The 14,686-nt window shown below is 54.1% G+C and overlaps 2 protein-coding genes across 2 annotated transcripts; one reads left to right on the top strand and one right to left on the bottom strand.

Moving 5' to 3' along the window:
• On the top strand, nucleotides 1-953 carry LOC122682009 (proteasome subunit beta type-5). The gene has a single exon (XM_043884666.1). It carries the CDS (start codon nucleotides 14-16, stop codon nucleotides 803-805), a length of 792 nt encoding a protein of 263 aa, XP_043740601.1. The 5' UTR covers nucleotides 1-13; the 3' UTR covers nucleotides 806-953.
• A 4,941-nt stretch (nucleotides 954-5,894) lies between these two features.
• On the bottom strand, nucleotides 5,895-6,784 carry LOC122682106 (calmodulin-like). Its single transcript, XM_043884863.1, has one exon. The coding sequence runs from the start codon at nucleotides 6,592-6,594 to the stop codon at nucleotides 6,145-6,147; it is 450 nt and encodes a 149-aa protein (XP_043740798.1). The 5' UTR covers nucleotides 6,595-6,784; the 3' UTR covers nucleotides 5,895-6,144.
• Nucleotides 6,785-14,686: the final 7,902 nt, after the last annotated feature.

Genomic DNA, 14,686 nt, shown 5'->3' with positions numbered 1-14,686 from the left:
GCCCTTACTAGACATGGCGCTGGCCAGCGTGTTGGAGAGGCCGCTACCGGTGAACCAGCGCGGGTTTTTTGGACTCGGGGGTCGTGCGGATCTGCTGGACCTGGGTCCAGGCAGTCCCAGCGATGGGCTGAGCCTGGCCGCGCCCAGCTGGGGTGTCCCAGAGGAGCCGAGAATTGAAATGCTTCATGGAACCACCACCCTGGCCTTCAAGTTTCGCCACGGAGTCATTGTTGCAGCAGATTCCCGGGCCACAGCCGGTGCCTACATCGCCTCCCAGACAGTAAAGAAGGTGATAGAGATCAATCCCTACCTGCTGGGCACCATGGCTGGGGGTGCAGCGGATTGCAGCTTCTGGGAGCGGCTGTTGGCTCGGCAATGTAGAATCTATGAGCTTCGGAACAAGGAACGCATCTCCGTTGCAGCTGCCTCCAAGCTGCTTGCCAACATGGTGTATCAGTATAAAGGCATGGGGCTGTCCATGGGCACCATGATCTGTGGCTGGGATAAGAGAGGCCCTGGCCTCTACTACGTGGACAGTGAAGGAAACCGGATTTCGGGGGCCACCTTCTCTGTAGGTTCTGGCTCTGTATATGCTTATGGGGTCATGGATCGGGGTTACTCCTATGACCTGGAGGTGGAGGAGGCCTATGATCTGGCCCGTCGAGCCATCTACCAAGCCACCTACAGAGATGCCTACTCAGGAGGTTCAGTCAACCTCTACCATGTCAGGGAGGATGGCTGGATCCGGGTCTCCAGTGACAATGTCGCTGATCTACATGACAAGTATAGTGGATCTACCCGCTGAAGGAGGATGGATGTGGCTGCTTGCATTTCTTGGGGGTGACTGTTGTTGGTAATAGGGTACAGTTCCCCATCCTCTAGTGGAGGGGATCCCCAGTTGTATCAATCACATTTTCTTTAATCTCTGGTGCATTGACCTCCATGTGTTACCAGCTGTTAATGAGCTACTGCAGAGGTAATTATTGGTTTTACTTTCTTGAATGTTAACATGACACTACTCGACCTCAAAAAAAAAAATAATAATAATAATAATTTTTTTGTGTGCAATAAAGTTTTATTAAAGTATAAAGGAGATAGAGAAAGCTTCTGACATAGACATCAGAAGGGGGAAGAAAGAGTACTCGCTTGCTAGTGTTAGCATATAAAAGGAATCATGGCTTATAGCAAAGGCAGGCTCCGGCTGGACCGACAGGGGTGACGTGGAAAGTTCCTGCCGTACCCTGGGGCGGGGACATCTAGGCGGGAAAGAGACCCAAGTGCCAGAGATAACAAACAGTTGCAGGTGAGCAAGAAGGAGCTTGCAGAGGCACGGGCCCTTTCCCAGGTTGTGGTAATGTGGAGCGGAGCATGGGAGGAGCAGATGAGGTCATCTGTGCTTGGGCGATGCCAGGAAGGAGGAGGCAGGCCCTGGCTTCTCAGATGTAGGGCTGTGCCTTCTGGACTGTGACCACCTAGCAGAATCTGGGTGATGGGGCCGTGTTCATGACCCCAAAGCACAGAACCTGGACGGGGTGACAGAGCAAATGGGGCTGGATAATTAATCTAGAGTGTTCCTGAGGACCTGGAGCACAGCTGAATCTGTTGAAAACCTGCTCTTCCCAACTTTGCAGGGGAAGAGAAGAGCATCGATCTGAAGTCTTATCAGCTGGAACCAGAGGACTGACATCCGGATTGTCATCTGTCCTGCCAGTTACCTGCCCTGGAATCTCCTACTTCCCTCCTCCACCGAGTGATGGTTAATTCTGTGTGCCATCTTGGTGGGGCTAAGAGATGCCCCAAGAGCTGGAGGAGATGTTTCTGGGTGCAGCTGGGAAGGGTGTGTACAGTAGTGATGGGAATTTGACCTGGTTCAGCAGATTTCCCTCCCCAGTGGCAGGGGGCGAGGGGGGTGCATCACCCAATCCATTGAGGGTCCAAGCAGAATGAAAGGCAGGGGAAGGGCGAGTTCACTCCCTGCTTTGAGCCAAGACCTCCATCTTCCCCCTGCCCTTGGACAGGGGTCTCCTGGTTTGAGCCTCCAGGCTGACATCAGGGTGTACCCCGTCAGCCCCCTGAAGCCCAGCCTTCAGGTTTGGACTGAACTCTCCTGGGCCTCCACCCACAGGGAGCAGGTCCTAGGGCTTTGCCTCCATAATGCGTGAGCCAGTTCCCATAACAAACCTCCCTGTGTCTCTACAGACCCTGTTGTTGTGTTCAGTTGCTCACGTGTGTCCGACTCTTTGTGACCCTATGGAATGCAGCACACCAGGCTCCCCGGTCCTTCACAGACACAACTTAGTGACTGAACAAAAACAAAAAGCATAATTCATTAAAATTAATACTTTGAAGGATTTGGGGGAATTTTTGCTTTAGTTGTGTGTCCCACTCTTTGTGACCCCAATGGACTGCAGCATACCAGGCTCCCCTGTCCTTCACAGACATGACTTACTGACTGAACAACAACAAAAAGCATAATTCATTAAAATTATTACCTCGAAGAATTTGGGGGAATTTTTGCTTTAGTTGAAATTAGTTTTGTTTTCACCAAAGTGGTTTCACCCCAGCCAGTTCCCATAGATGTGTCAGTTTAGCTCTGCTCAGCCAAATGTCAGTTTGAATGAAACGTGTGACTCACATTTCAGACATGAGCAATTATCAAATACTTAAAACGTATGCAAAATATCACTTTGATGGAGGCAGTTAACAAATCTGTAAATTGAAAGGAGTATTGAAGCAACAGTCTGTTTTGAAAATCTATTGGAGAGAAACCCACCCCATCCATCTACAGTTCTTAAGGCCAAGGGTTTAGCTACTCCATCTTCATAGGAATCAGTTCCCTTCCCCAATATACTAAAAAAGAAAGAAAAACCCAGAGACCACTCATCTCTGTCAGGTTATGGTTCAATGTTGATGTGAACTGACAGCAACAAAACCAATTTTCAAGCCACAAACTAAAAACTAAAATATCCAACTGAACAAAGAAAACTTCAGAGAAATATTTAGAAACTGCTCAGAGCATCTTATCCAATGTGAATCTCTAATCCTTACTGTTCTTAGAGATAATTGTTTGGTAAATTGGGGATGAACAGCAAATTGACAGTTTGCAGAACTAGTCTTAGCAAGTAGACTTTCATAAAAATGGCTTTTGGAGGCCCAGGTTTCCTGATGTGACCTAGAGCCAGGACCTTCCACCTGGCTCTGCAGTTCCCCTGGGGTCTAGACTGGGTGGGGCTGCTTCTGAAGGGGTTGGGTAAGCTGGGGTCCCCACTCCAAGGTCATTCAGGCCCCCTGGAGTCTATGTGAAGCCGTTTCTGTAGCCCCTGCAGTGTCAGGTGGAAGAAGAAAGTCACTCAAACGCAGGCCCACAGCTTCGAGAGGCTGGTCCAGCCTTGGTCCCCACCAGCCCACCCAGCAGACCCCGCCCAGGCCTACTTCCTCCAGGGGCGGGGCTGCCAGGAATCTCCATGGAAATCAGCTGTGCGCGTGGAACCCTGAAGTCCCTCCAGGTCCTTCTCTCATCAGAGCCCTGAAACAAGTCACTTCCTCTCCCAGACTCATGATTCCCTCTCTGTTCCCCAGGGCAACAGATGAAGAGAAACTGCTGCGGCTTTCTTCTTGTCTTGCGGCCCCAGCAAGCCCTTTTCAGCAACAGCTCAGCAGAGATGAGCCTCAAAGTTCTCACACCAGCCAGAGGCTGCTGGTGGCTTCATCTCTCTCTTTCCCTCTGAGAGCTCTAACCATCCATGAACTGCTTGCATTATTCTCAGTATAACATCTTTACACACACAGATATGGAGAGTAAAATAGCTTCCATGTATTAGCATCCTGGGCTTGCCCAGTGACTCAGCAGTTAAGAATCTGTCTGCCAACACAGAAGATGCAGGAGACCCGGGTTCAATCCCTGGGTGGGGAAGATCTCCTGGAGGAGAGCATGGCAACCCACTCCAGTATTCTTGCCTAGAGAATCCCTTGGACAGAGGGAGGGCTACAGCCCACAGGGTCACAGAGTCAGACACAACTGAAGTGACTAAACACACATGTACATTAGCATCCTAGCACCAGCCAGCCTAGGGAACTAAGTGCTTCCGGGTTCCCTCCTCCCTCTCCTCCTCTTTCCTCCCCACCCTTCTCCTCCTCCCCTCCTCCCCCGCAGTCCTGGAGTCTGCTCTTCCCAGGTATGAGCCTCATGCTTCTTCAAAGTCAGAAGAATTGTTTTTTTCTTTCTTTTTTTTTTTTTAAGGGAAGAAGGTCAGTTTTATGTGCCACAGGCTGGAGATGTTCTTCTCAAAGGTTGGGGCCTCACAGGACAGTAAGATGTCAAAATTAACATGGGATTCCCCATGTTTCAAAGGAAGTACGTGAAAGGGATAAAAAAAAAATCTGCCATCAGAGTCATTTCGTTAAAGAAAGGACATTTGAACTATAGAAAGAGCATATTCTCAGAACTTTAAAAACTAAATACATCAAGTTCATCCAAAACATCTTTATTTTCCTTGTTTCCACGCAGAGCCTGGAGCCCCTTGCCCTGGACCAACTTGGCATTTAGGAATCTCTCATTTAGAAACTCATCTTCTGTGACCTGCATCCCTAAGAGGATGGGGACTTTCTGGGGGGGGTCCACCCCCATCCTGGATGCCCCACTCCTGAGATCTCGGGAGGGGGGATCAGCCTCCGCCCCCTTCCTCATCTTCCTCTTATCTCCACCAGAAGCCACACCCGCTCACGCCCTGGGAAATCTCAGGGACCAGAGCTCCTGCCTCTCTTCTCTGTCTTCCTCCCCACTCTAGCCCAGGCCTGAGCAGGGGATTGCAGAGAGACCCCGAGGACAGGGCTAGGATGGACCGTGCAGCAGGTGTGATGTCACGGGGCCCCAGTGACCCACTGAAAATATCCCCAAGTGGGAATACTTCATCGGTGCTACAGCACACCCCGATGGCCTGGCCCCACCCCCTCTGCACGGGTACATTGCTCTGTCATTCACCCTCGAACAGGAAGAGAGGAGAGTAAAGGGCTGGGCAGGTATTTTGCAATAACCCCCCAGGTAGGCGGACTCTGTCTATCCCCGCCCTGCACTGAGAACCTCTGCCTTGGCTCTGGCCAGGATGGTTTTTAGAAACCTCACGGCAACACTGCAAAGATCCAAGTTCCGATGGCACCTCAGCGTGACCTCAGAGGGTGGAAGGGGGGCTGCTCCTCCCATCTCTGACTTCTGGCCTCTCCCCAGCTCCTCTGTGGGCACACGCACACCCAGGGAGCTGCTTCAGAGCCCCAACCCCAAAAGACCCCAAAGGGCTGGAGCTGAAGGGTTTAGGGGCATCTTCCTCCCTGAGCCATGTCTTTCTAGGATCTGATGGGAAACACCCCCCACCCCTCAAGTGTGACCCCCTCCCATTACCCCACCTCAGCATCTCTGGTCCTTCCCACTTCTTGACCATCCCGCCCTCCTTCACGTAAGGCAGGGCTGGTCCTCCAGGGCTCCTAACTTGGCTCTAGAATTCCCCATATCTCAAATGCAGGACATACACACATACACACACACACACACACACACAGTTTTCTTTCAGCTGGCTACATGCAAAGCACAATAAACATCACCAGTGGGGCAGGCGTGTCCCAGCCCTGGTCTGGACTCTGGCCCTAGGTTCTGATGGGAGCTCAGGCAGGCACTCGAGTCCCATCTGCCCCATCCCACCCATAGTGCTCCCCCCACCCTCCTCAACCATGGGCATCAAAGAGGGGCCTCCTGGAGTCCTAGGGTCCCCCACTAGGGCTGAGTGGAATGGGGAGAGGCTCAAGAGAACCCCACATGCCCCCGCTGGGGCCCTTCAACGACCCCACCCAACCCCCACCCTCCCCAGCCCACCTCTACCCCCATTCAAGCACAGCCGTACACCTTGGAGCTCACATCCCTTTATTCCAACCAGCGCATCGCTTTGGGTCTCCTCACAACAGCTCTGCAAGGTAGGGAGCACCCCCGTCTCTCAAGCACTCTCTGTCTGGCTGGGCAGATCAGACCCCAGGCCATGGGGAAGCCCCTCCCGCCTACCACCGACTGTCCCCACATGGAAGCAGGGCCTGACCCAGCAGTGGGACCAGAGTCAGGCGGAGGCAGGGGGTAGCAGAGCAGGCAGGGGGCGGGGGGCCTCAGTTCTGGGTGAGGATGCGCACAAACTCCTTGTAGTTCACCCGGCCATCTTGGTCCACGTCCGCCTCCCGGATCATGGCATCCAGCTCGTCCTGAGACATCTTCTCCTCCAGCTGGGACGTGGCCTGCCTGAGCTCATCCACGCTGATGTAGCCATCGTTGTCCTGGTCTAAGGCATGGAAGATTTCCCGCAGGCCCTCCTCCGTGGCCGAGGTCTGAAGCTCTGAGGCCATGGCTCCCAGGAACTCCTGGAAGCTGATGACGCCGTTGTTGTCCGTGTCCAGCTGGGCAATGATCCCCTTCAGCTCAGCCTCTGATGGCTTCAGTCCCAGCTCCTGCATCACGGTGCCCAGATCCTGCACATTGATGGTGCCGTCCTTGTCCTTGTCGAATCTGTCGAAGGCCTGCTTGAACTCCGCCACCTGCTCTTCGGACAGCTTTTCTGCCATGTTGCTCACACCTGCTACGGAGCTTGCCAGCTCGCTGTCAACCTGCTCGAGGGGTTCACGTCAGAGCTGGGACCAGCTCGGGACCAAGGCTGTGTGTGTCTGAGAACACAGCTCAGGCAGCAGCCTTGCCACTGCTGGGAACCCCCTCCTTTTCTGTGCATCCCAGCAAAGGGAGGAGGACTCTCCCCACCCACCCCACATCCCGGGGCGAGATCCTCCTCCCAGGGAGGGACAGCAGACTGCAGACAGACGAGAAATGCAGGAACTGGAGAGGCGGGCCCGCCCCAGGAGAGGCTGCAGAGAACCAACGTGGCCAGGCCTCGCCCACCCCAGCAGCAGAGCACAGTGCCCATGGCACTCTCACAGTCCAGCCAAGCTCAAGATGGGGGGCTCAAGACAACTTCTCCAAATTTAGAGACTGGCATGGGGAGGGGAGAGGAGCCTCCTACAGCCCTGAGGACCAGGAGGGCTGTGGCCAGTGTTCCTGTTCTCTCTGGGGCTGTCCAGCCCCCATCCTGCAGGGTGGGCTGTGGTGGTAGAGCTGAGTGGGATTCTCCCAGAATGCACTGTGGGCATCATCACTCTTCAGTCCATGGTGGCCGGCAGGTCCTCAGGTGGGGACGCATCTGCCTGCCTTTGGCTTGGAGAAAGGCGGACCTGGGGCGGGCAGAGCCTGCTGCAAGTACTGCTGAGATTCGTTTATGAAGTGAATGTTCGAAGTGTGATTTCAGAGGCGAGAGGAAGCCTCCAGTATCCCACAAGTTCCTCTCCTCTAGCTCCCCTCTAGCTTCTCTGATTCTGTCCCAAGTCCCGGGTTCTCTACAGAGACCCCAGGAAGGTGGGGACCCTTCACTTATAACTCCAGAGGGGTCCTGCCTGAGAGAGTTGGGCTGGATCGGGCAGCCCCCAAAGATGCCAGGGGCGGGAGGATGTAGAAGGGGTTGGCTGAAGCTGTGTACTTGGTCTGCCTCATGGTTTTATTAAGTCAGCCCTAAGCATGGGGTCGCAAAGAGTCGGACACGATTGAGCGACTGAACTGAACTGAACTGAAGCAGAAAAAGTCCCGGGCTGCATGGTCTTATCTGTTTCATCTCTGCCCACTGCTCTGAAGCAGAGTTTAGACCAAGACCTCAGGCCCTGGGGACCATACCCAAGTCCTTATCCCTGAGATCCAAGGCTGTAAAGGGACATTTGCCCTGGGGCCCCCATGGTAACTTTCTCAAGCAAATTCCCTCAAGATCCCTATAAATCCCCTGACTTGCCCCAGCTATGCCTCCAGGGGAGGAGCAGACTGCTTCTGTCTTCCTGAGAAATTAGTAAATTCCACTCCTTCTGGTTCAGCCCATCAGACAGCATTCTGTCCTTCCCTAGAGGGCAGCTGGGCAAATACCTCTCCACCTCTTAGCCCTGCACATCCACCCCCAGCCACCCTGAGTCCAGGGGACCCAGATGCAGAAAGAGACGGGAAACCTTCTGGTTGCCCAACTCCTCACATGAAGGGTTTCCCTGGTAACTCAGTAGTAAGGAACTCGCCTGCCAAGGCAGGAGACACAAGAGACCAGGACTCAGTCCCTGGGTCAGGAAGATCCACTGGAGGAGAAAGGGCAACCCATCCCAACATTCTTGCCTGGAGAATCCCATGGTCAGAGGAGCCTGGTGGGCTATAGTTCATGGGACTGCAAAGAGTCAAACACGACTGAGCGCACACAGACATCATGAAGACGATCACTATCTCATCTCAGAGCAGAAGATTGCAGAGGCCAATACATAATGAGCAATCAATTTCTCAATGAAACTGACGACTGTCTTGGGTGGAGGGTGTGGATTCTCCTGGGAGACCAGCTTCATAAGCCAGGTGGGGAGGGTGGGGCCGCTGGTTACTGGGACCAGCCCAGCTCCCTTGCTTATTTTTAAAGAATATTTGAAGATATAAATCTATGCTTTAAATTTCCTTTTCTTCTCATCTCGTTTACTCTCATCGCTGATTCTGCACTGTAAGTGGAAAGCTTTGCAGATACTGTCAGGAGACTTGAACTCTGGGTTCTAATTCCATCCTTGATTTGGGGACTTAATTTGTGTGTCTGTATCTTCAGCTATGAGATAGGATAATAAGTCCCTGTATCTGATCAGCCCTCTTAGGATCAAAGCTTGAAGCTTCTTTGATCAACGGAAGGTGCTGTTATTCCATGACCACCTTGTGTTTTTTTGTTGTTGTTTTTTTTTTAGTTTTTTTAAACTTTCTATTTTGTATTGGGGTATATAACCAGTTAACAACAATGTTTTGAGAGTTTCAGGTGAATAACGACGGTACTCAGCCATACATATCCACCTTGTGTTTTGTTGTTGTTCGGTCACACAGTCATACCTGACTCTGCAACCCCATGGACTGCAGCACGCCAGGCTTCCTTGTCCTTCACTATCTCCTGGAGTTTGCTCAAACTCATGTTCATTGAGTGGGTGATGCCATCCAACCATCTCATCCTCTGTCGTCCCCTTCTCCTCCTGCCTTCAATCTTTTTCATCATCAGGGTCTTTTCCAATGAGTCCAGCTCTTTGCATCAGGTGGTCAAAGTATTGGAGCGTCAGTTTCAGCATCAGTCCTTCCGATGAATATTCAGAGTTGATTTCTTTCAGGATTAACTGGTTTGATCTCCTTGAAATCAAAGGGATTCTCAAGAGTCTTCTCTAACACCAATTGATTCAAAAATATCAATTCTTTGGTGCTTAGCCTTCTTTATGGTCCAACTCTCACAGCCATACATGAAAAACTGGAAAAACCATAGCTCTGACTATGCAGTCCTCATGTTTGCATTTGGTGAGAACCAACACTTCTAGAAGTATTCACTGGAAGAGGATCCTGCTCTCAAGGCCAGTGGGTAAGGGGACAAGGATGGCCGCCTGGGAGGCTGGGGGCTGAGGATGAGGAGACAGGGGCTGCCACACCCTGGGCTGCCCTCAGGCACAGGAGGAGGGAGGAGGGGCTACAGACCCAGCAGGGACGCCATAGTCCCCACAGGGGCGCAGGATGGGGTGCCTGCTGCTCGGAGGGGTGCTCGGTCTGCAGAGGAAGGAGAGCCTGGAGCAGAGGGAAGGGGGAGGCAGAGGAGACTCCAGCAGGTGGACCAGCAAGCCTGCCCTCCAGAGCCTCGTCCACTCCTGCCCCCGACCTCTGTCTCCCAGGGACACTTGACTTCTCCCAACCCCGGTCCTATAGGAGGAAAGGTGATGGAGAAGGCTGGGACAGGAAGGGAACCTCTTCCAGGCTGGCCAGGTGAGTCCTGAGGCCCTCGGGGCAGGGAACCCGCATACTCAGTAGCCATAAGTGTGTGTGTGCGTGCATGCGCGTGCAAATGTATATGGCTGAGTGTGCGGGGGAGGTGTACAAAGCCAGGTCGGGGGTGGCTCCACTTCCCAGGGACCGGACACGGCGCCCCGCTGCTGTCTGGGTTCTGTGAGCAAAACACCAGGAACCTGCAGGACGGGTCTTGAGGCTCCTCTGCCTCCCAGACCTGCAGGGACCTGCCTGTCCGTCCGCCTGAGCCAGTCTCCCCGGGAACAGCCCTGCCCCGATCTTACCCAGGATACCCACTCCAAAAAGAGGGAAAAGACACTGTTTAGGGGTCACTGCTGCCCACAAGGCAATCCCCGCCCTCTGGCTCCAGCCTGCTGCCCCCACTGGGGCCCCACTGGGCCCCCACCCTGAACACAATGCTTCCACTTAGGCCACACGGCAGGGGATTGTCCACAGGTTTGGGTCCGGGCAGCAGGGGGTGTGGGGCTGGCCTCCCCACCAGCCTGGGGTGGGTGACTTCACCTCCCCAGCTCCAGGGGCCTCCCTTTAAAGGAGACGACACAGTGCCGGCTTTATGGGGTGTCGGGGATGTCAGGGTGACACGAGCAGACAGGAGGCAGTCGCTTAGAGCCTGGCATACAGAAGGCACTCAATAATAGGAACTGTGCTGTCCCTCGCTGCCCCATTACCCAAGTGCAGCTCTCCACCTGGCACCTCCACGCTTCCTCCCAGCATTTGCTTCCAGGCCAAAGGAAAGCATCCTTGAAGGGGACCAGGGTGGCTGTTCTAAGGTCTCAGAAAGTCTTAATCTGAACTAAACAGTTGGGCTCCCAGGTGCGGGGGACAGTATCTGTCCCACTTCACTCCTAGTGCTTCTATTGTTTGCTGTTCCTAGTAGCCCTCACGGGGCCAGTGCTCCTGGTGGAGGAGTGGATTCGCTGGATGAGCATATTCTACAGGACATGATCAGAGGCTGGAGGCCAACTTTCCAGGTCTCTGTTGCAGCAGATGTGTGATTCTGAGCCTGCCAGGGGGTGGACATCACATCACGTGTTTGCGTCTGATTGGTCTGCGCCCACAACTCTTTGCCAGACGGAGCTGCTGGGTTTTCAGGGCCCACAACTCCCCTGCACAGGGCAGGCTGGCAGGACTGTCCTCTCCCCTCTTTAGGGGAACTTGGCAGGACGCATGTCATGCTCCACTCACTGTCCATGCACACGCCTGACCCGATAACAGTGGACTTGTCTTCCAGCATTTTCTGTAAGAAGTGCTTCCATCGAGTGCTTCCAGAGGGCTGAGACTTATCCCAGGACACCGGGATAGGCACTTATCCTGGGAAAGGCGCTTTCACTTTACCATCCCAGGAGGAAATCTTCCTAAGGTCTCACATGTTTTATTTCCCATCACTGTAGAACTGGCTGGAACGTCCCTCCGGTGGTCAGAGGAGATGAGTGTGGCCATCAGCTATGTTGCAACGCCCTACTGCCCACTGGGACTCCGGCAGGGGTGCTAGCCACTTGATACACGGTCCTGGCTTGCTGTTTTTCTGGTTGGCCCTCCCCACTTTCCGCCTAGGGTCCCACGGCATCCTCTCCATCTCTGTTGGAGATCACTTGAGGAAGAGCCCGGAGTTGCCTGCAGCACGGTGGGCCTGACAAAGCAGAAGATGGGGGGCTTCCCTGGTGTTTCAGTGGTGAAGACTCTACCTGCCAATGCAGGAGACATGGGTTCAATCCCTGATCCAGGAGGATCCCATGTGCTGCGCAGCAACTAAGCCCGTGTGCCATAACTACTGAGTGTGTGCTCTCGAGCCCGGGAGCCGCAACTACTGAGCCCAAGTGCCCTAGAGCCCCTGCTCCACACTAGAGAAGACACAACTGGAAAGTAGCCTCCCCGCTCAGCAGCTAGAGAAAAACCTACACAGCAATGAAGACTTGGTGCTGTAAAAAATAAATCCTTCTTTTTAAAAAAAGAAGATGGGGACCCAGTCCCGAGCAGGGGGCACTCGTCTCCCTGTGCTTGTCTGGGGAACGCTGGCCAAGCCGAGCAGGGGTGCTGGTTTAGACCAGGTCAGGGCTGACGCCTGGGGAGTGGGGGCAGCTCTGCTCCAGCCACACAAGCACACAGCACAACCTGGCAGGTCACCTCTTGCCCGTGGCCAGGATGGCTCAGCCCGGGGCCCAGGATCTGGGTCAGCGTCCCTGCCCACCTCCTCCCTCATCACGGGATCCCGGAAGCCCTTTCTCTGCCACCAGAGCTGGGGTCTCACTTTCCCACAATCCCGTCCAGCCAACCAAGATTCCTAGAAACAGAATCTGTCTCTCAGACTGCTTCCTTCTTCAGGGAAATTGTTCTTTCCTGCTCTGGAGTCTCTGACAGACCCGTTGTCACCGGTCAACGGTGAGGAAGCATGTTTCTGTTCTCTTCTGCACCTGATTCCATATGGCCCCGGGACTCTGGCTGCCCTCAGCAATGGGCTGATGCGAACCTTTTACATCTGTGGTCAGCAGGGGTGGCAGCCCCAGCTTCACCCTGTCTCCAGCTGTCCCTCCACACCTGCCAGCACCTACTTGCCTGACCCAGTAAAGCCACGCCCACACCTGTGCCCCCCCCCCCGTTTACCTGGGGGAGAGGGTGATAGTCTTCCTCACACCTGTGCTCCTGTGTGCCAGGTGCCTTGAGAAGGGCTCTGAGGGTGACCTCATCTCATCCTCGCTGTTCACTCCTGCTCCCAGATGAAGCAACTGAGGCTCAAGAGAAGTCACAAAACGGGGTCATGGACAAGCCAGGGTTTTGGATCTGGGCTTGCCAGACCGTGAAGCCCGAGCCCTTCTACCTCTGATGGCATCCGTCCAGAGCGGAGCGCAGAGCGGCCAGCTAGCCCAGGCGCCAGGAGGACCGCATCTCTCCTCTGTCTGTGCTTACAGTGCTGATTCTGCCGGCATCTCATTAGTGAAAACAGACGTTCCGGTTCTCAGCCCCATCTCTCCCAAGAACTCAGTCCAGGCACGAAGCCTTTGGCCTGGGCGAGGAAGTAGAGGGTGGAGGGGATGGAGGAGGTGGGATGTCAGACCCTGAGGTGCTCTTACCCCTCCTTTCTCCTCGCCCAGGGTGGAGGGGGCGCACGGGGGACTTTCTGCTGGTGCTCTCAGAGCTGGGACTGCACTGATTCTCCCTAGGGTGCTAGGAGGTTGAAGTCACAAGCCCTTCCCCCACCTCATCCCCCCCACCACACAGGCCACGTCTGGCACCAAGGCCCCCCACTGTCTTCTCTCCATTTCACTCCGTCTTTCGCTCCAGGAGACTTGAGTTCTGTCCCAATGGGGCCTCCATCCAGCCACATGGCCTCGAGCAGAGCCTTCGTCATCCATTCAACAGACGCCCGTTGCCAGGTCTGGGCTTGACCTTGAGAGCCTCCAGTGACCAGACACTCTCCCCATCTCCAGAGGGGCTGAGGCTTGCAAGAGGGCCCCTCAGAGGCCAGAAACACCCTTGGGTCTATTCTCCAAGAACAACCGTCCTGGGAGGCACAGAGAGGACTCGCCCCGGAGCCAGGGGACCCTCCTATGAGGCACATTTTTGTCCCTCGCTCACCAGTTGCACAGTCCTGGGTAACCACTTACGTTTGATGGGTTACCAGGTCTGGATAATGAGGGCATTGCACTGGGTGGTGGCTTTCAGAATTTCATTAGCAGTGGAGCCATATTTCAAATGAAGCCTTATTGGTCTGAGAGAGAGCAGTTCATGTTCATTGAGCTCTTATGTTCCAGCTGCTCTCTGACCCTTCCAAGCATGAATGCAAGGTGCTCTGGGCCTCACTGCGATCAGTTGACAGGTGAGGCCCGGGAGTCAGGAGAGTCTGACTTGTCAAACATGAGTGAAGTGGCTAAAAGCAGGCTTTCCTGGTTGGTGGGGGGAAAGGAAGGAAGCAGAGTAGCTCCCGTTGGCTTCCTCCTGCTCCCTCGGCATCTCTGGAAGGACTTCTGCAGAGTCCAAGTGTCTCCAAGAGCAAGGTCAAATCCAGGGGATGAACGACCTTAAAGGGAGCTAAACTACTTTTCTCTTCCGATGCCCTGTCCAGGTACCAGGCTCACGCCCCAAGCCTCCTGCTTCAACCACACCTCACTTGCTCACCAGCGGGCACAAGTGTCCACCCATAGATGCTTGAACTTGCACGACACACGTTTTCCTGTGTTAAACGCAAAGGTTTTCATCACCACCATAAACTTTGGGCTTCCCAGGTGGTTCAGGGGTAAAGAATCCACCTGCCAAAGTAGGAGAGACAGGAGATGTGGGTTAAATACCTGAGGTTGGGAAGCTCCCCTGCAGGAGAAAATGGCAACCCACTCCAGTATTCCTGCCTGGAGAATCCCATGGACAGAGGAGCCTGGGAGGGCTACAGTAGGGTCGAAAAGAGTCGGAATTGACCAAGTGACTGACAACGCACCCCATAAACTTCAAAGGCTTAGAACTTGGAACCAACACCTTTCTTGCCTCTTAGTGAGTCCCAGACCCTCGGGGGAAAACAGCTTGTTCTCTTAAACATAATTACCACACCCCGGTGGTGACGAGGGCTCAACGGAACAGACGGGCCTCCTTAGCCACTTATCAAGTGCATCTCAGTATCAAAAGATCCGTAGCATGGAGTTCTGGCCCCTCAGCAACATTAGTCCCTGTAATACTTTGTCCATTTTTTCTCAAACCATCAAATGCAAGTTTGAAAGGGGGACAGTCACACACATTAGCCCTGCCCACACCCAGCCTGCTCTCCACTGGCCTCCACCCCAAGGCCAGCCTGGA

This window comes from Cervus elaphus, chromosome 23 (genome assembly GCF_910594005.1).
Source record: "Cervus elaphus chromosome 23, mCerEla1.1, whole genome shotgun sequence".
NCBI classification, from domain to species: domain Eukaryota; kingdom Metazoa; phylum Chordata; class Mammalia; order Artiodactyla; family Cervidae; genus Cervus; species Cervus elaphus.
The sequence above is the reverse complement of the archived record's forward strand: the minus strand, read 5'-3'. Positions and strand labels throughout refer to the sequence as shown.